The 22,075-nt window shown below is 37.3% G+C and overlaps 1 protein-coding gene and 1 long non-coding RNA gene across 9 annotated transcripts in view; one reads left to right on the top strand and one right to left on the bottom strand.

Annotated features, from left to right (window-relative positions):
• The window catches only part of LOC116444978, a 118,974-nt gene that overhangs the window by 77,341 nt on the left and 19,558 nt on the right, over nt 1-22,075 (top strand). Inside the window, exons 6-7 of the long non-coding RNA XR_004240611.1 lie at nt 1,104-1,266; nt 1,406-1,557. This is a non-coding gene — a long non-coding RNA (uncharacterized LOC116444978). The remainder of the gene's footprint in view (nt 1-1,103; nt 1,267-1,405; nt 1,558-22,075) is intronic.
• ETV1 (ETS variant transcription factor 1) overlaps nt 16,820-22,075 on the bottom strand; it is a 66,223-nt gene continuing 60,967 nt past the window's right edge. For all 8 annotated transcript variants that reach the window (XM_032110760.1, XM_032110742.1, XM_032110789.1 and 5 more), the window contains one exon: nt 16,820-19,644. In XM_032110760.1, the coding sequence (XP_031966651.1) occupies nt 19,423-19,644 (222 nt within the window). In that variant the 3' untranslated portion in view covers nt 16,820-19,422. The remainder of the gene's footprint in view (nt 19,645-22,075) is intronic.

Raw genomic sequence — 22,075 nt, 5'->3', positions numbered from 1 at the left:
TATCAGTCCTATTGTACTAGCTACATTAACCAGGTGATGCTCATTTCATTTTACAGGTAATTTATTGCAACTGCAACACTAACTCCAAGGCAGTTCACACAAAGTAATTTACCTTAAGTAAACACCATTAGCCACTAATGATGGGGCAAAACAAACTTGCAGAGCATTTATGAACAGTAACATCTCTCTCTTTCAGTACACATTTGGAAACCAATCTCTGTTGTTTGCAGATGAATTAAGCATGGCTTGAAAAATCATTAAAGCCATCTGCTTTGATGAGAAAAAAACCTGCTGTGATCATTTTATTGCACTGACAGAGGCTAGGGACCATTTTACAATATTTTTTAGCATCATTTACCCTAAATTTGACATCCTGTCTAAAAAATGATCAGTATTATCTGTTCATGGCATGCTTATTTAGAACTATGTGTACAGAGAAAACAGCTTATACAGGTAACTCAAGGTATTTGTTTTGCTGGTCTCCAACAGATGGATAAGCCTGTTTTTCAACCATTAAAATCTGTAGTTACAACAAACTAAATGTTTATGGGTTCTGTAGGAAGCTTAATCTTCCTCCTAAATGATAGAAGCTAATAAGCATAAAAATATCATCAGTGTTTCAGTTACAAATTAGTTCCTATGGTCCATTTAAACATAACCTCTTTTTTTCCAAGAATACTCTGCAGTTATCCAAAGTATAACAAATGAATAGGTTAATATTGCTGGCTTTTTTGCTTTCCAATGCATACTTTTGAGACCAAAAGCATTTCATTTAGCTAGAAATAACTTCTAGTAACTTCCAGAATCTCAATATTTTCCTTTTTAAGATACTATTTGAACTACTATAATTTCATCAGAGTTTTGTCTCAAGTAGCTTTTAGCAGTTTTTTAGTGACTGGATTCCACTGTGACTGACTCCCATGAAATACTAGAAAAGATATACAATTGCAGCAGTCTTCTACCAATAACAACACTGTCCTACTCCTCATTTAGCTTTTGTACAAATAAATGTACTGCACATATGGAAGTTGTTAGTAAAATTTGTGGCAATAAAGCCTCCTAACATTAAGTGAGTCATAGTATGGCCCTTTTTTCAATTCCAGAGAAGAGTGGTGGGTGGACCACCTAGAAATGTCACTTATTGCATCAATACCCTAAACAGGATGGGCCGCAAATGACCTGAGCAAGGAACCAAGGAAGAAGAACAAGGAGCCACCCAAGGCAGTAGCTGCTGCCTAGAACCACAGAAAGTAGTGTGGTACTCAGGTACTAATAATATTCCCTTTTCCTGTAACCACTATACTCAACTGAGTCTTTTGGCACATAACAGACTCTCCAGTCCTGGGACCAGTCTAGAATAAACAGGCCCTGAGTATTCCTTTCTCTGCATCCATCACAATTACAGGTCCTTATGGAAGTACTTAATTAACAAGAACATAATCAGCACAAAGCAGCAGTGGGACTGATGGATTTCAGTGTCTGATGGTGATAACTTCCTTGATCCACTCTAGAACCTCATCTGCTTTTTCATTACCAGATCACATCCTCCTGCAGTAGGTAGTAAGTACTTCTATGCAAAATTTGCTTCAAGGCCAGACTCTTTAGAAAAAACTTAATAATACAGAGTCCTCATTCAGATAAATCTGCCTCTTCTTAACTTGTGACTCTCCAGTTCTCTTCTCTCTATTCTAAGCCTTTTCTAGATATTCCCCTAATCTCTCTCCCTTCTCCAACAACCCTAACCTTCATATGGCTCTAGTCACAGAATGACCCTTTCCTTGTTTTCTTTACTTTCCCTTGACTTAAATTTTCTTCTCCCTTTGCTTCCCACTTCACAATGCCTAGAGAAGCACACACATTTCTCTGTTCACCCCTTACTTGCCAATCCGCTCCCCTTCCCTTGTGGTTATACATGTACATGTGTCCTATGGATGTCAGCAACCACACTCCAAAAATCAGTCAACAGCTTAATAAAAGTTACGGAGTTTTCAGTACTTCTTGAATGCTTAGGTGTTCTTTTCTCAGCGTCCCCTGTGGCCATTTCTGAAAAACCCTAGTCTTGGTAGCAGATTGCACTAACAATTGTTTATGCTTAACAATAATATTTGGGGATATCAAATCAGTGCAATTACTCCCATTTTGCAGACAGAGAACCTGAGCACGGAAAAATGGAAACAGTGGCCATCCTTGTAAAGTAGGTCAGGTAAACTTCTGAATGAACAGACAGGTCTCTGGACACATAGCACTGAGGTTTATTCATTTTCTGTAGTGCATATGACATGTTTGACAACAAATTCTAAGCATACTTCCCCCTGATAAACATTAAAGAAAAGTCACCTACCTGAAATCTTCCATATCAAGGTGAAAACATATAATCTAGGAACTAATTCCATTGCTGAGTATGAAAACATACTTCATCATTGAGACCATCATGCAACAAAAGGAGTTAAATTTCAAAAAACACAGCAAACTCATCATACATGCTCATGTTTCTAGGTTAACAATGGAGCCCTTGGGCTCATTCCTTTCTCGTCTTTTCGCAGGTGGTTGACCTGTAATTGTCATCACTCTACCTCCCTTGTCTGAGAAATATATCTGCTGATACACGCAGAGATTTTTGCAAGGTCCTAAAAGCAGAATCCAGCTGTATCTCTAATGGTGGAGAGGGACTAGAAAGAAATAGAAATTTCTTTGACTATGTAGAGGATCATGTGAAATGTTTGATGATGCATAAGAAAATATTTGATATCTATCTCAGACATGCAACAGTAGCTGTTAAAGTCTATGCAGTATCAACTATACAATCACAACTCATTACCTTTCTCTCATTATCTATTCCATGCTAATTCTAAGAATAAAGCATCATATTTGCATAAGAATATTATCTCAGTTACTCAACATTGTTTTTAAAGGCAGACTTGGAAGTTAAATAGTGATATTTTTAAAACAGTACAATGAATATTGTATGAAACAGTCGCATAGCAGGTAGCTGAGTGAGATAATGCATGTACAGTATTTTTCTGTCTCTAACAAATGATATTTACAAGCATCTGTGATCAAGCTTCTATACTCCTTGAATGACAGAATTGTGCAGTTGATCCCTGAACATCTTGACCTGCCTTTTAAGATCCAATCTTTTAATTAAGTAAAGTGTCTTGGATCTCATTGCTTTTATCCCAAAATGTTCTCATGTAGCACTTTCCTTTTAAAAAGTTCTCAAGTTGTGTCACAGACACACTAGTACAAAAAACAACAGTCTTTCAAAATTAACTCTGAGGCAGAATGTTCTCCTGCTGGGTTTGCATGGGAAAAACATTGTCATTTCAAGACTCTTCTACTGTTCAAATGAATTTATCCTTCCATTCCCCCCAAAAAAAGCTGTTGAAGAAAGATGAAAGCTACACCATAATGGAAGACCTACTACAATCTAACATCAGAAATTAAGATTCACATTTTTGAAGGAGACATCAGTTGTTCCCTGTGTACAAGATGTAAAATATGTAATGTACGACATACAGCATATAAAAAATTTTACATGTATATTAGTTAATCTTATAATTTCCTTCATGTTCAAACAATTAGTTAGTATATTTGCTTTTTTGTTTTGTTATACTGAAGAATATAAATATTCTGCATCTAAGCTTACAGTCAGAGCCAACTTTTCCCAGCTGGTTAAGAGTTTAAGGAGCACTGCCAATACTTGCTGATTCACAAAGTCGTGTTACTCATTCTCTCTTTGTCTGTCTTCCACATTTTCTCTACTCTTTTCCCTATTTTTCTGATCAGTATTGTACAAAAGATGCAATCTTTTCTTTGTTTGCATATTTGTTCTGTAAAAAATAGTGTTGATGGTTCTGATAATGACCAGAGTATGATTTATCTTGAAATATTCCATATTCATGTTTCATTGAAAATGACACTTTTTTTTCCCATCCACTCTCCATCTTCTATGCTCTAGACAAATGAGCTACTAAATGAAGGTTTTCTTCATTTATTTTGAATAGAAGCTATCTTTATTTCCTAAGAACCATCCAATTTTCCATCACCTCATTTCTTTGCTCTTTACTTTTCCCAACAATTAAATATTTGAGTTTTCTTTGTGCAAATATGCAGGTAGAGTTGTAAGAAATTGCAGTTACAAACTAGAAAAAGTTAGAATCTACAACTCTAGGTTCCAAACTGAAACTCAGTATTTGCAAAGTACATTACATCACTGCTATTTTTAGTGCAGCAACAGTAAAAAACAGATTCCAGACCCCACTTCACAAAATACTGCATGAATATATAGTAAAGAAAAGCTTTTATTCAGAAATTTTACTAACTCAGATCAACCTACTATAGGTGTTGGTAGAAATAGTCCTATTAATTTTATTTACCTCCATGTTGATTTAGGCTTAATCTGTAATTTGCATTACAATGGTTGCAACTCACATACAATCTCCTGAAAATTCAAGACTTTTGTGAGCACTAAGACAATACAAAACCAAAGCAGCAGAGAATATTTTTCCTGACTTTGGGCAACTAATTTAGGCATGTGCATTGTCAGTGCTGCTTCTAAAAGCCAAATCAGAAAGCAAAGATAGCACTACCTGTGGCAAAACCTCAGTTTCTCTTAAAGACCATAGTAAGAGACATGAAGAAAGAAGGTGAGAATTATAACTACAGGAGGGATGGAAGAAGAGAATATGACATCTGGACTGGCATCTGGGATACAGGGCTCAGCAATTCAAGGAACGCCCCATGAGGACATTCGTAGAATTCATATAATTGTTTTGGTTGAAAAAGACCTCTAACATCGTAAAGCTCAACTATTAACCCAGCACTGCCAAGTCCACCACTAACCATGTCCATAAGTGCCACATTCACTTGTGTTTTTAAGTACTTGCAGCAGATGAGCACTTCTAGAAGTTGCTACTGCCTCAGCAAGGTGCATCACCTACTGTGGTCAGAAGCAACCACAAATTAACCACTTCCTGTTTGGAGCATCAACCACAACAGTGTCTCAGTTCTGCTAGAGCTGATATTTCACTGAATCCCAGCAGAGCTGGCATCTGATGGCAGACTGGATATAGACTCATAAAGGATTTCTTCATCTTATGGAAAAGCTCAATAGAAGAGAATAATTTTTTTCTGACAGACCCATTGAAAGTTACTATAGTTATCACATCACTGATGTTTTTTCAAATCTACACATAATATTCTGTGTTCCATTTTTGGTTTTCAATTCTGCTAAATTCTCCATGAGTTTTCCAAGTGGAGAAGTACTATTGTATTGATAGTAGTATCAATGATCTATGATAAATCTTTAGTAATATTATAGTCATTTGACCATGCCTACTTATATAAGGCACAAAACCCCTACGCTCTTTTCTGTGATTTTTCTGTCCAAATTTTAAAAAGTTAACTAGCTAGTAATTTCTTCGCTGTGAATTTTTACCTCAGGAAATTATAGAGGCATTAAATTTCTGAGTGAAGTAACAAAAGAAAAAACTCTAGGAACAATTTTCTATTCAATGACTCAAATGATTGCAATTAACAGCTTTCACATTTTCATGAGTTTAAGAAAAAATTTGACCTTCTTAACAAAGAAGCAGAAACTGAGTACTCTTTCTCTTAATCACTCTCTGAAGCTGAGCTAATTTAATTCCTGGATGGTGCTGATTTCTTCACTGTAGCACAAGTGCAGAAATTTGACCTTATAGCTTATAAAAATTGGTTTTCGGTATAAGTGCATTGGAGATGTTTTTATACAGTATTAATTGATGCTTATTGCAAGCTGGAGGGCTGATCATTTAAAGCTGTGGTATCAGGCATGCCTTGCTTATGGGCCTTTGCGATATGACAGTAAGTACAAAGACTATTAAAATCTCTTTGTGAAAACACACAAAAATCAATCCTGTTCCAGAAGGAGGTGCCCTCCAGCACAATCGATACAAACTGGTACAACAATATCTTATGCTGCTTGTCAGCTGCTTTAAACCTTTTTGCTCAGCAGAGCTCACAAAGTGCTGCTGCCTTTCATCTCTGCTGGATTGTGCCAAATGAAGATGTATTTCTAAATTAGTTGCAGGGGCAAATGCTGCCATCAGTTACCCCCGTGCAAATGGCTTTAAATTCAGCAAGGTTGTACAAGACTGATCTCAACTTAGATTTCTTCCACTGGAGTTAAAGAAGATGAATTTGTTTACTTCCTTGAGACTTTTCTTTCCACTACTTTAGTTATATTATGGGTTCTTGATGGAAATTTTTGCTCTACATTTTGATTCTTGCATGCTGGAGAGGCCAGAACAAAAAAAGGAATCTGAGTCATGACAACCTACAGGTTCTTTCACCTTCCTTCTATTATTAATCAGTGGTATTAGCTCTAATTACAAGACAACTGTGGAAAATAATTTCTTCAAGAGCTGTATGCCTTGATCAGGTGCATATCTACCAGCTGCTTTAACTTTAACTTTGCTCTGTCTCATTGGGGTTGTTGTGCATCTGTCACACCTCTAACTCATGGCTGTGAAAATCCTAGGATTTCTGCAGTGACTTTCTAGCAATCAAAAATTTTCCTGAGATCACTATGAACCCATGGCCTGATAAGTGGAACTATTTGGTTCCTACTGCCTATCACCTAGTTCAACCAGTTTTATCTTCTGATACGTATCTCTTGAAAATAAGCACCATAAAAAGCAGAGTGACAAAGACCTCTGGCTTAAAATAATGTTGCTAAATGTTAGACACAGTAAAATAGTCCACTACCCTGGGGCAACATACCTGCACACACACTCAATACAAAAAGACAGGCTTGTGCAGAGAAAAATTAAACAGTATTTTCTGTTCTTGTGCTGTATTTCTTTATGTAATGAGACATCAAACACCACGACTGAAACCAAATCCCATAAAATCTTGTCCAAACAAACCCAGTGAAATCAAAATCCCTTTTATGGAAATTAACCTTCTGTGAGAAGAACAGAAAACTCAACCAAATAGGCAGCTGCATGACAGTGTGAATTAGTACATTAGCCTTTCAGCCTTGGAAGAACAGAGTTTAAGTTCTGGCATTAGGCACAAAAGCAAACAAATGTTGAGGTCTCATATGAGTCATGCTCATGATGTACTTTTGATAGCTCATGTTCAAAGAAAGGTCACTGTGATTTGGATGGATTGCACAATAGATCTTTAGCCCCTGTTATTATTAGCTACTTCGATAATTTATTAAAAGTAATAGTGAAAAACAAAGAACCATCCTGAATTCCCCTCCTAGATGAATAAAAAATATTCAAATGAAACAGATCCTGGTTTGTGAGTCAGGGAATGGTAGTAAAAATTTTAGGTTTTCAGTATTGCTCCATCAGTCCTTTGACAATACAAAATAACTTGGGCATAGGTGGAATTGGAAGAGGATAGAAAATCCTCCTAGTAAGTCCAGAGTGTAGCTGATATGCACGCACTTTGATTGATTTTTTCTCTTACTGAGATTTCAAAGCCTCCAAAATATCCAACCTTATTCTATAGTTTCCCATTGAGTGGAGATGCCATTATGGGTCCTGGCTAGCAGGAGATGCCTATCCTGACAGCACTCCTGCAGAAATCAGGTATTGGCCCTTGTTTTTTGAAGCTGCTGAGGTCCATCAGTGCTGGCCACATTTTAAACATCACCTCCTAAGGGCAGAGGAGCAGGCAGCTCCCAACTGTCAGAAGTCAAGCAGGCCAGGCAGAAGGACAGCTTGGCTGAACAGGGATCTTCTCTTGAAATAGGGCAATAAAAGGAGGGTGTGTGCCCAGTGGAAGCAAGGTCAAGTGACATGGGAAGAATAGAGAGATGCTGCTTTCCACTGTAGGGAGAAAATTCATATAGCCAAAGCTCAGCTGGAGTTCAAGCTGGCCAGAAATGTGGAGGACAATAAAAAGAGTTTTTTTCAAATATATTGATGGCAATAGGCAGTGTAAAACTAGCATCATCGCATTACAGGATGATGGTCACCTCAAAAAGAGGAATGGGGATAAGGCAGAGATGTGTAATGCTTTCTTTGTGTTTGAAATTGTTCTGTCCATGTTTCAGCAAGGAAGATGAATTTAATACTACATAATATCCTTCTACAGACTTACAGTGGTCTTATTGTAGTGGACAGTGCTAGAATAGTTTATACTCTAAGACAAAATATTGCAGATACTTGCCTTTTGTAATGTTTATCTGCCACGGTACTCTCAGTAAGATATGTTAACCTGTCTGAATAAGTTGGTATGTCTGCCTTAGCTTTGTGAAAATGGGATTTTCACAATGAAAGAGTGTAAAACACAGAAGAAGAACATAAGCAAATGGAAGTACATGGGATAAAAAGAAAAAATTATTTTTCTCATCTGAAGAGGTGAAAAAGCAGATTGCAGTATTCTGGTGCTGACAGAGATACAGAATAAAAATAAGTAATAGTCTGTTACTGCTAAAAAACAGAGGAAGAAAAACTCTTGGGTTTGCATGGAGAAGATAGCAAACAACTGGATGCCACAGCCCAGTTCTTTACTTTTTTATCTTCATTTGCATTTGTGCTGATTGGTTTGACCTTGCTCAATTCACACCCTCTACACAAGAATAAATGTATAAAGAAGGGGCAGAGGCAGAATGAATCAGTCTTCTCATAGCAAGCAAACACAAAAAATCCAATAAGGCATACAAGATTAGCTTCATCCATATGAAAATGAGGTAGAGAAACAGGGAAATCTTGGGCCCAGTCCTACTGAATTAAATAGACTTCTGAGTTCTCGTTCTAACTAAACTGTACAGAAACATTCAAAGAACTACTGGAAATCCTGGAGAACTTACCAAGCCATTGAATGGAGTTCCAGTGCCAGAAAATGTTGACAAAAACTGATGCTTCTGATTGTGATTGGCCTTTGAAGTCTGTTGCTTCACAGTTCAGAGTTTCACCTGTGCAGAGAATGTTCATGCATTCAGGAAACCATACATCGTTTACAGGTCTAAAAAAGGCAGAGGGAGCTAAAGTCTGTAGACCTCAAGGCAGATTCAGAGAAAACACCGGAACTGTGTATATTAAAACATTGTGACTAAATACTTTTCTCTTTAACTTATTTTGACAGAGCTGATTATATTTGCAGTCCTTAACTTTCTGCTACCAGCTGTAATTATTATATTTAGCCTTCAACTCACTAATTATTACTCTTTTTCTTGAAGTCTTGTGAAGATATTCTGTTTTACAGTTCTCAGGGGAAGGTGAACATTTTTCTATTGTTATGCAGAAACTTGCAACAAATAAATGGATTGTCTTATGCCAGTAATAGGAATCTGTTGAATGTTTTTCCTCTCAGAACTGCTCAGTGCCTTTTTAATTTCCACAGCTATTTTGAAAGCAGACAAAGGAAAAGCAAAAATTTTATATTTTTAAACTTTGAATATATATCAGTGCAGCCCTTCTTATAGTCTTTTCTTAGAGATCTGACTATACGGCCTGACTATATTTTAAGTCCTCCTTGGTCCACTTCCGTATCTTTTCTACCCATTTCACCAAAAATTGGCCTCTGTGTTCCCTTTTCCAGGGTAAATAGACTGGCTACTTTCATAAACTTTTATTATAAGATTTTATGTACTGGTAAAAATTTAGTGCAGCTTTTTTGTCTAATTCTGACAGACGGGAATAAATGCCTTATGGGGATCACACTAAGTTGTGTCTTACAGCTTCAGGATGGCAGAATCATTAATGATGTGTCTTAATAGAAGCACTTATATATTAATAATGTATACATTAATTACATGGCTATTATATAAAGTGCCTATAGAGTCTATGTACATGAATAGTATCCATGTAGTAAATCACAAAGCTATATGTCAACTGTAATTATCCATTCATTTTTAACTTCCTTTTCCCTGCTCCATTGGGCAATCTCATATTCCAGCAATCTGGAAAAGTTAATCTTTCTTTCTTTTCTTTTCTGATAAAGTTTTCCTTCTTTTCCCACAAAATCTGAAGTTTAGGCAAAATAGGAACCACCAATTTCTATCTTATAAAACTCTGAAATAATTGAAAACTTTTGTTGAAAGAAGCAGTTCGAATATGTGTGTGAGTACAAAAATATTAGCTAACACATCTGTGCTACTTCTCTAAGATGCTCTATTTTGACCTCACTTTCAAATTTTTTGTCAGGACTTGAGACTTTCCTTTGCAGTCATTAACTTTATAAACAGAGAAATAAAGAAATCTGTGCCAATATTTTAAAATTTCTAAACATTTGAAGAATAGTTTTCTCCCTCTCCCTCTCCTTCTTTTTTTTTTTTTTTTTTTTTTTTTTTTTTTTTTTTAAGGGTATGAGGCTCAGGGGAAAAAAAAGGCTTGGAATTGTTGCTGTAAAAGCCTTTTTTAATTTGGGCAGGGGGAAAGCTGTAAAACATACTTCTGTCTCCAGAAACAAACAGCATGGAAATAACAAGCAGCTCGGGCACAGTAACACAACTCCTTCATATCCATTTCAATGAAAACCCTATACCACATTGCTCCATGATTATTCTATAATTATGACATAGCAACAACTGTATTCAGTAAAGAGTGGGTTTCAGGCTTTAGCTTTAAATTTGAATTTTACCTTTCAACAATAAGAATAAAGAAGAACATTAGGAATCTTGATAGCTACTGAATTTTAAAGGGGAAGCTTATTTTTCCTTCAAAGCAGCATCATGAGAAAAGCAAGCTACACTATACCTCTAACATTTAAAACCTGAGATATTGGAGAATCTTGTTTTTCTTGATGTCCTTTTTTGCTATGTATATAGGCCCTTCTAAGGGCCATTTTCTTTAACAATAATGTTGCTGTCCATGTACTGATTTGAATTTTTTTTCTGTTATCAATATAGAGGTTCATTCTCTTATGTGATGATGTTTTCTTTAGCACATCTCGTTGAACATTCCAGATGGGCTTTTTTTTTAAGCAAATTTGAGACCACTTCATGTAGTGCAAAAATTCATTAGCTTGAGTTACTTATATGTCCTGGATGTGCAGTCCAACAGAAGCTGAACTCATCTGCTGTCCCAGAATCAAAGGTCTCTCAGCAAGCCATTCCAAGCTAATTTTTGTTTCTCATCAATTACAATTTACTGCTTGCTTTTGCCAATTTTCACCAACACTGAAAGTTTTAATCTTCTTTCCTTATGATTAATGGTTTCAGGATTCTTTCCTTGCTCTTCTCTACTGATACAGCTATGACAGCCTGTCCTCCTAATGTATGGAGTTACTGTCTGTCCCATTTAGGGCTTGTATGAGAATTCAGCTCACACATGCAATGATATTTTAGACTGATACCATTTTGGAACAATGAGTCAGCAGGTCACACTTCTCTGGCTAAATCCTCTTATATAAATTTTCAGTAATACTGACTTCCCGTTATAGTTTATGCACATGGTCCCCCCCAAGTAACACAAATCAGCTAAATAAAACCGCCTTTAGTCTTCCAAAAATATTACTAACTGAAGACATAACATACACAATATCTCCAGAGTTTCTCCTATTATTTTACATGAGAGATTTGGGTCTCTTTCTGTGTGTGTCATAAGCACTCCATCAAAATCCAAACCTTCTTGTCATGAGAAATCTGTTCTTGGATCCACACCTGCTTTCAGAGAGTCAGAGGCACTGCTCTGTTGATGAAATTGATATAAACGCATGAAGTCACCTAAGGTTTTAAGGAACAGTCCAAGTCTGATGAAATTATGATATGTACTGCTTAATGTTATCTGTTGATGCTGGAACTTAGAGCATTATGGAATATGGAATTGATAAATTTAGAGGCGATATGAGAATGGAAAGACATTTATCAGCATGTTTTTCTGTCTCTCCTTACTTTTCAGGGTTATAACTTCTTAGCTCTACTTCAACCCTTTGTGTTACTATATAGCCTTAACTTCCTTTATGCAAAAATATTACGCAGAGAGCAAATATGGTGAAATGTTAGGTGTTAGTGGTAGGGATAGAAAATGGGTATTACTCACTAATTGGTCAAATTTTATTCTTGATTTTTTTTCACTTCTTCTCTGTTAAAAGACATATACTTCCCAGCTAAACATAAATGCAGCAATATTTCTCTTCTCCCTTTAAAAATAACTCCAACCCCAATGTCAGGAGCTTTGTAAACATGCACAGGCCTTTGCAATTCAGTGTAGAAAAATCCAAACTACTTAAGTGAGTTGTGTTACCCCTTTTTCAGTTCAATTAGAGGACTCAAACAAAATGGTGTACACAGAACTACCTTGTGCCAATAGAACTTTGTGCCTTCATTTCAAATACTCATGTCCAGGTATTCCCAAGTCACCTGTAGCCAGAGGTGCATTCCTTTGCTGGTCTGGCCTTTCTGGCTATATCTGTGATGTACCCGATTTTTGCTGTTATAGAGAATGACTGGAAGCTTAGTGTACTCCTTAAGACTTGTAAATGTTCACAGTCTTTGTGACAAGCTTGGCAGGCAGCCTGACCCTAGAGATCCCAGATATGTTTGTAGAAACTAGTGCTGAGCCACCTGGAGCAGAGACTCCAGCACACACAGTCTGCCAGCATTGGTCAAAAAAATTAACTGCAAGGATTAGAGGTATGTATAGAGCTCCATCAGAGAGCTTTATAGAAAAAGGGAATGACTTGTCTACATCAGTAGAATTCAGAAGACATGTACTTTTGTTTAATTTCATGTTTTATTATTGGTCTCATGCTATGCCCCAGGTCTTGATCGTTTGTATATCTTTCTGAATAACGCAATAAATAAAAAACTCCTGTGTATATACTATGCTAGGCAGGCATACACATTACCAAATACAGGCTATAGTCTCTGCTAACGTAAAGCTACATAGCTGATTTCAAGGAAACCAAGCTGAGTTATACCAACCCACAACCTGCCCCACTATCCTGAAAGGTATTCTTTTTTCTTTTGTGTTTGTGGTTTTTGCTTGAATTTTTTAAGTATAGTGGGATGATAAAGACACTACATTTACAGCCCCAAACACTCTCTGCATATTCCAATATCTGGTTTGCTCTTTCAACACCTAACAAACACTGTGCGGATGATTTTACTAAATAATCAACCACCACTCCAAAGTCAGAACTGATATTCCTGTCTTTGGGGATATACAACCAGGGCCAAACATCCCCAGTGCAGCTCTGAGACTAACACATTTGGCCCACTGACCACAAAGTGCACTGCCTCCAATTACCTTTTCTCTCTTGCTCTTATCTCAGTGTACTGACTCTGCCCTTATCTTTGTCCCTTCCATTTATCTAAAACACTGCAATCTTCCAAGTTCCCTAAAGCAGTTCATGGTTTGACTCCTGTTGTTCTCATCTAATATTATCATCCCTTTCTGTGTTTTACTTTCTCTCTTCCTTTTCCTGAAGCACTCCCACGAGCACCAGGGTCTTAAAAAAATCACTGCTGTTTACAGAGTTTATTACTTTCCATCATTTCTTATGATTCTCCTGCAGCATGTCTTTCAAATAATTATCTCTCTGATTTACCGTATCGGTCATATAACCTCCTTTTTCCTGTACTAATCAGCTCTGGAATAGCTACTTGGTAGAACCAGATTGCCCCTGACAGACTTTTTCCCATCTCTGTGCTTCCTCACTCAAGCATACTGGGATTGTGCTCCCTCTGGTCTTCTACATGCACACAGAGCTCCCCGCCAGATCTTCCAGGGCAGACTCACTCTGGCTGGCCAGGAAGCAGCCTAAACTGCAGATTTCAGCAAATGTCTCAAACTCTCAGGAGCTGGTGCCTCTGCAAAAAATCTCCTTCTGCCTCTATTTAGGTGGCGTAGCCATATGCCACTGCCCATGCAAGGTTTTCACTGAAAGCCACCATAGAAAGCCCTTTGCAGTACATCTAAAATACTCAACACTCTGTACCCAAGCTTCTACAAAGTGCCACTGTACTGATGAGCAGACTGTTCACTAAAATATCACGGGTGAGTGAAGAATTGGCTTAAGCTATCTTCAGATAGATCAGCTGGGTCTTATCACCAAAGGGAAGGGAAAAGAAAATGGTGAAATCTCCTCAACTCTTTCCTTTCTAGGGCAGCAGCAAGGAAATACCATAGCCTCTACCGTAAATTGCATAGCAAAAATGCTATTTTGGACACCAATTCTCTACCTGGTTACTTGGAAAGTAACTGTGGAAAGTGATACATATAGACTTTCCTTCTGAAACAAAGCCAATCATAGATACTCAAAAACTATGAAACCACCTCAACCCCCAAATCCAGCCAGTGGCTGTAATTACCTCTCTACCACACAACTAAAAAGCATTTATATGGGCATATGTGCCCACAGAGCTCTGTAAGAGCAAAGACACAGAATTACGCCTTACCAGATCCAAATGCTTGATTGTAACACTGCCTCAGGGGTACCTTCCTATAACTCATTTAAAGGCTCATTTAAAATGAACAAAATTTCAAGGTACACTGAGTATTTTTGAGGTCAGTCCAATGAAACTATGTAATGAGGACAATACAGCAGTATTAAAGACATGATACATTGCTAGAGTAAATACTGCTATAGTTTTGGAGAACCTGATGTATGGATATCTTCTTGGAGTTTATTTACCCTTTCTTTTGGTGATGTGTGTTGCAGCATTTTCACACAAAAAAAGTTCTTTGGGGAAATGTCAACAAGACACTTCATAGACATTTTCAGACTATTACATGAGAAGATGGCACAGATATTTCCTGTCCACAGAAATTAAATTGGTGTTCAAGGAGGAAACCAATATTTCAACCTCCTGAAGTAAAAGACGAAGTTAACTTTACCTACCGACACAATCACGAAAGCTGGGAGGTAAGGGACAGCACTTTGCTGATGCACTTGTGAGTCTCAGGGATAGACAGACAGATCTGGGTAATCCTGCAGTTTTAAAATGTGACTGCCCCTAGCTTTCCATTCTGCTGCTCTGCCAGAGATTACTGCTCTCATAGCAGAAGTAACAAAAGACAATGCACTATAGTTCCCTCTTCTGTAAGAGCACAGGGAGGGCAGGGCTCAGTACTGTATTGCAGATGCTCTAGTTCTCAGCCTGGTATCTTAGCAAAATGCAGTGGACTTTGAACTGGAATTTCTGAGGCACAGGCACCTGCTCTCAGCTGCTACGTCCTGTCCAAGCAGAGTAGCCTCTGATTTAATACCAAACAAAACCAACAAAACCATCAAAAACCAACAAAAAAACCCCCAAAAATCAACCAACCAACCAAACAAACAAAAAAAACCCCAAAAAACAAAACAAAATAAAAAAAACCCCAAAACCAAAAAACCCAAACACACAACAGAAAAACCCTCAGATAAACAAAAATAACTGAGAAAATAATTTCCCTAGCCTCCTATTGCTAGATCCTAGGCTCTTATGTTAGTGGAATATTCCAAAGTGACGATTCTTAGAGTATAAGATACCATATTAATTAAGACTCCCAAAATATCTTTGAAGGAGACTATTTAGAAAAGTCCTCAGTACTATTAATGTGAGCACTGAATAGGGCTGTTTATGGGTGCTATTACCTGTAATACATGAACTGAAGCTAATGCTCTTCAGAGGAGAAAGTACAGCCATTAACAACTCAAAGATTTCCTCATAATACCTTTTGTACATATTGATCTATTTCCTGCTATTAAAAACCAACCAAACAAAAAAACCACAAAGAAGACAAAAATATTTAATAGATTATATTGTCCTGTGAAGATAGACTTGCAGCCCAAACCAGTCAGATGTCAAGGGCAATAAAACTCTAAGCATTAATCCCTGGGGAACAGTCCCAGGTAGCAGAGAATCCCAAAGATGAAAAGATTCTGAGCAAAGGGCTCTTTGCAGGGAATTTCTGGAGAAAAACAATCATTTATATATCCCAGTTTCCCCTGGTAACCTCAGCAGACCACTGTAAGTAAAGCAAACAAATTTGGTCTGAGAAGCAGAAGAAATTTACTCTTTCAGTGAATGTAATGTTAAGGTTTGTCCTATTGCTGGTGTGTGAGAAAGTTAGACTGGTGTAATCTTGGAAGGAAAAGGCCAGGCTCTTGGAAGTCATATCCCTAAAGCAAAATCTGACCATTGTCCTAAACTTGTAATGTTAACTCTCTCAAATGGATTCTGAGGGATCAGCCAAGCCCTTCACTAATCTCACCTGCATTCAGCTCTTAGTGTGAGTGAACTGTGATGGCACAGGAAACCTGAGCCCCTTCAGCTGTTCCACAGTGCTGGGTCTTCCAGCGATGCCTCCCGACTTTGCTTCACAGCAGCTCTGCCCTGGCTGCCCCACTGCCCAGCACAGAGACCGACAAGCAAAACACAGAGAAGCTCATTCTCCTACAGCTCCTACTAAAAACAGGTGAAAGCTGTGTATGCTCTCCACTTGTGGCACAGCTTGGAAACAAAACCAAAACACCCCCAAACCAACCAAACAAAAACCCAGCCCCTCACCACAGCCCCAAACATCCCACATTCAAATCCAGTAGGGTATTAAAATGCCCTCTGAAAATGTGTAAATGTTCTTAGTAGGAATCAATCCCAAAAACCACATAGACCATCCTCCTTCATTTTGTCAGTCAAATACAATGCTTTGGTAACTTAACTCCTGGCTATAACTCATACACACACACACACACATGAATTGTACATACTCCTCACCTATTTTTTTTTCCCTTCTTTTTTTTTTTTCCTTTTTTTTTTTTTTCTGTTTTGTTACACTTTGAAGCAATCCATTCTAGGCACTGGGAACAAACCATCCTCTCCTCTTTCAAAAGAATAACCTTTCTTCAGGGGCCTCTTCAATCCAAATGGTTAGGAATCCAATACACAACAATCTTGCAGAAATCAGCTGCCAGATTTATTATTCTACCTGAAAACCCCAAACAAAACAAAACAAAAAAAACCTCCCAACCCCAAACAAACAAAAAAGTGGAATAAAAATAGACTTTAAATAAACCTCTTAGGTACATTTTAAAAAGGGTTAATCAGTTCAGTGAAAGACTTTTTTGTCTTCTGCTGAGAGATCATGTAATGTTGGTCTGACTGCTTGTTTTGTTCAGTGAGTCACTACCGTATACAGATATATATATATTTTTCTTCTTAAATATTACACATTCAATGCAATTTTTCAATCTTTTTTTTTTTCCTTTTTTTGTCCAACCCCTTTCCCAAACACCCACATCCTGCCACAGGCAAGAGGCGCTCTGAGCTGACATTAAAGAACCAAAACCAATCCAAGGACTTTTCATCAAAGCATGTTTCATTTGAACCTTATTTCAATGGAAACCACAATTTTTTTAAACAATATTACTCAACATTTTCCCTTTCCTTTTTTTCTAGTTCTGCAACTTTAGACTTCTTTTTCTTGGTTGATCACCAAGTATTTAAGTGCCATTGAGACCTACGGATGACAGAATTAGGTGGCATATTAAGGCATATATCATAAAATATGTTGTCTCATGGATCTGGGTAAATTAAATACCTGCCCAAATGCTTTTTATGCACCTGTGGTTTCTAGTGACCACTACTTCTTTACTTTTGATTAAATGTGTATTAAAATATTCATAACTTAAGGAGTGTCTTAACTGACAAAGCATGGAAGATTAACCTACCACCTAGGACTGTCTTTGAAATCCATCCATTATGATGAAAATTGTTCTTGTTGTTTTATGGTTATGTATTTATTTTTCTCCCACTTCTTGGCAATCTAGGAAAATGAGGTACTTCATATAACAACTATTTAAATTTCACTGGGCAAAAAAATGAAATCCAGATCTTACCTCCCTTTCCACACCTTCAAACCATGAATTATTGTATTTCAAAAAAGGTGCTCATAAATATTTTAAACCTTTGGGGTTTTGTCAGGGCTTTCTGGTTTTTTTTTTTTTTACATACAGAATGGCATGTGTGGTTTGTGTTCAAGGTAACCCCTCTCAAAAAATAAAACAATTTGAAAAAATAACAAAACAACAAAAAAAAACCCTCAAAATTTAAATTGTCTTCCAAGCATATCTGATCACATTTACATTTAGTGTCCAAAACAAGTTGATTGGTAACACCAGTGCCAGCACTACAACGTCATACAGCAACTTCATGGTATTCTTTGACAGTTCATCTCTGTTCCACCGAAAATTACGAAAGGTTCTGCAGAGCTTTCCTTAGCAAGCTGAAGCTTACTAGTCATTTGTGGATGCGCATAAAAGCTGCTTATAGCACAGCTATGGCGTAAGCTATTTTCTAAGCAATAAATGGTTCAAGTCATCTATTTTGTCCTGAAATGCTACCTGTAGTTACAGCATTGCTTATAAATGGTCATAGTAAATTCAGCATCAAAGAGAATATTACAGAAAAAGACAGCAGCAGAAGCATTAGCATTATCTAGTATTTATATATGTTATCAACATAACACAGCAGTAAAAGGTTTAAATGCATATTAATGGGTACCGTGTCTAAAAATTACTAAAGTACCTATTTAGTGTATTGGATATTTTTCTCAAGGAGTGCTTGCTGTGTCTAAACAGCATAATTAGATATGTGACTTAGTACAGTTAATTCCTATTGATTAAATAACTTATTTATGTACCAAAGGAAATGGAAGGATACAAAATGTTTTCTCCCTCCTGATCATGATCCTGTATTTAATGCTGACATGATCATCAGAAAGCCTACCCCATGTAATTACTACCCTCAAATGGATCTTGAAAAATCAACGCCGTAGCATGGGCCATATATGTATAGCAATGTGGCACCAGATACAGCATGCAGCTTTCAGTCTGAAGTCAGGGATTTTGCTGCTTGGTCACTCTACTTATGGCCAGTCTGTCATTAAATAGGATTTTTTTTTTTAAGGTCATACCCAAAAACAAACAAACAAACAAACAAAAAGAATTAGGAAAACTATCTGTCTGTTCTCAGAGGCAAGGTACAAGGTCTGCCACTGGAAGCTTCTAAATTAAATGCTGTGGTATATGCTTTGTTTCTCTTTTATAACTGCAGAAAGACAATTAAGAATGGCAAGAAACAAATGCCCTAGGCATGCTGTGCTGATATCATCATCAAGTGGTTATTTTGCACAATGAGAATTAACTGTACTACGGATACCCAGAGAAAATGTACAATATCTTATGCTGATATGAAACAAAACAGACATGATATAGCTTTTTTTTGTACTTAAAACCTGTATGTTCCCTTCCCAAACTTAAGTAAAAAGCAAACCCACCCTTTTCCTCCTGTTACACAGAATAACGTTTAGGTTCCAACCCTCCCCTTTCAAATAAAGTGCGCTGTCCATGGCAGACCATAGGAGTAATGCAACAGGAAAAGCCCCTTTTAGTGTACTATTTAAAAAACAAACTGAAGTCGATTCAGCTTTCCTCTGGGTCTTGGGAAAGAGGAGAAGCTTGAGGGAGGGGGAAACATCCCCTTCACTGTCACTGTTGTTAATAGACATAGCCTTCGTTGTAGGGGTGGGTGTTGCAGCAGCCTCCGTCCTGCATGTAGACCATGCTCTCATCAAAGTGGGACAGGGGCACAGTGTCCTCCTCATTGATGTGGCGCTCCATGTCAGTCTTCAGCAAGGGGCGCTGGTTGTCCGGAAAAGCCATGGAGAAAAGCGCTTCAGGGTCACAAACAAACTTGTAGACGTATCTTTCTCCAGCCACCTTAGGACAACGGAATGGGAAAAAAGGTGCAGCATAAGACCTTGTCTTTTGCAACTCCAAGTTACACAATTAATAATGTGACAGCAGAACTGGTAAGGCAATGACCTAGCAAAGACAAGTGGGACCTGCCAAAGCAGACTGTGCAGAGTACTCTTGATTTTGCCACACATGACATCCTGTTGGAAGATGGACTAAGTATTCTTCCTCTAAACATTTTTTTGCGATCGTTTCCTATACTTAACCACAAATGGAAGTTCTTATTGGAAAATGTAAACAAATTGTCACTACAGTGGCAAAATAAAATTACACACTCTGTGTGCAAAGTGGAAAAAAGAATCACATTGCACGATAGAGATCAGGATTTCACTTTACACAGATTGATTCATACTTACGTATAAAAGCACTTTAGTTATAGTGCATGCTGATTGTACAGGGACAGCGTAAGCAAATACGTAGGCTAATATGTACTTAGCAATTGCTCACGCAAAGCTGGGATTTGCTTATGGCGGGGCAATTTGTCCAAAGATCCTAAAGTTTTCCCTTAATCAGAAATAGCATTAAATGTCTATGCTTCAATTCCCTAAAAGCTAGAGAATGATAAAAACAACATAGAATTGCTGTCTTATTCCAAACAAACAGAAGTCAATATAGTGTCTTCTCAAGGACCTTATTTAAAAAATTGCACTTAAAAATATGCATTATATTGCATGCTCACAATTTATTAAAATTATTTAAAATAAAGATTATATTATCTGCTTCTTGCAACTCCAGCTACTATGGCATTGAAGTGAGTTAGTGAAGATGGAAAAAGTGTTGTGAACTTAACAACTCTGTTCTTATGGGTGCAAAATAGTTTGTAGCACCTCCTTAAAATTTCAGCTTGTGTATTCCACAAATAGAATTTGGTAGAGACTGTATCTGCAGCAGATTTTTAAAATCAAATAATGTCAGCAAGTTTGATAAGACTATAGGTTGCATGCAGAAATCAGGCTTTTGCTTAACCTGCTATCATTGCTTGATTTAAAAAAAAAAGAGGGAAAATATGCATACAAACTTTGCATCTACAACCCCCATTAGATTTTAACATACATGAACTGGCCAGATAGATCCCAGGACAAAACCGAAACACTGGTATGTCAGAAAAATAAGTATACAAGCTAGCTTTCAAAATGTGTGTTAAACACATTCTTGTAGATAATAAAGTAGTAGTTTAGGATGTAGCAAGCTAGCTGTCAGAAGTACTTGTAAACTTTCCATGTTAAATGGGTATGTGCGTTGGGGCAGCATTATCAGCCTTCTGGTATTTCTATCCCCATCTTTTCAACTTGCTTCCCTCTGCTACTTTTTTTTTGCCTCTCTGTTGCCTTTGAAGTGTGCTGGCAGCGCAGCTGCCTGTGCTGCTGAGCTGTAACCTGCAACAAGGAACTCCTCTACCTGAAGCACCAGCCAGTGAAACCAAGCGCTTCTGCTGCTCCCTGATCAGACCCAGTTTCCAATCCACTTTACAAAGACTCAGCATGCAGGGATGTGACACACAAAACTTAATGAGGCGCTGAACTACCGAAGAACTGTAAGCCAATACTAGCCCAGACTGTTGCCCAAGTTGACTCCTGGATAGTGAAAAAGCAGTGCACTACAACAATCTCATAACCTAAGCAAGAGAACTTGTAAGACTTCACAAAACCTACTGGAAAAGTTGCCCAGTAACTTGAGCTGAGAGCACTGCTTCCATTCATGGAATTGGCATATAGCAGGTTTAAACATGTTCATCATCACTGGTCACAAGACCAATGTGAAAAGATATGGAATAAGCTTTACAGTCCAAGGTGTTTATTATGATCTTTGATCACACCTGGCAGATTTGTAGATACAGCAGACAGGTCTCTCCTATTGATTTCTCAGTCAATCTACATAGTACTACACAGCAAGATTTAAAAATATACATATAAATCAGCAAGCCACAGTAGGAGGATGGATTAAATATTGTCAGCAAGACTAGCCTGTAATATATAAATGATTGTTAAGTATTTCTCCTAATTCAGTCTATTATAAATATTAAATTCCACTCAAAACCAGTATTATTACAACACTATTAGTAAAAATATTAAAGTATTTGGTATGTTAATAGGTATAACTATTATCCCCTATCTTGCACTCATTAAAGTACTCAAGCACTGGGCAGCTGACTTAGATCTGCAAAACATCAATCATACTGTACTCTACTGTTTGTCTTTCCCAGCTGCCAGGAAGCTCTTTTGGATATTTTTGAATGTTACTTCTTTCCCTATAATCATGAAATGCATTGTGTGACCTAAAACCACAGACATTTTTTACATAGAAAAAAAATATCTTAATGCATATGCTGAACCTAGTAGGTCAAAAAGCTTAGTGTTTGCCTAAACAAATGAAAAAACTACCTAAGCCATGCAAT

The sequence above is a fragment of the Corvus moneduloides genome, chromosome 1, assembly GCF_009650955.1.
Source record: "Corvus moneduloides isolate bCorMon1 chromosome 1, bCorMon1.pri, whole genome shotgun sequence".
Lineage (NCBI taxonomy): Eukaryota > Metazoa > Chordata > Aves > Passeriformes > Corvidae > Corvus > Corvus moneduloides.
Note: the sequence above shows the minus strand (reverse complement) of the source record. Positions and strands in the feature narration are given on the sequence as shown.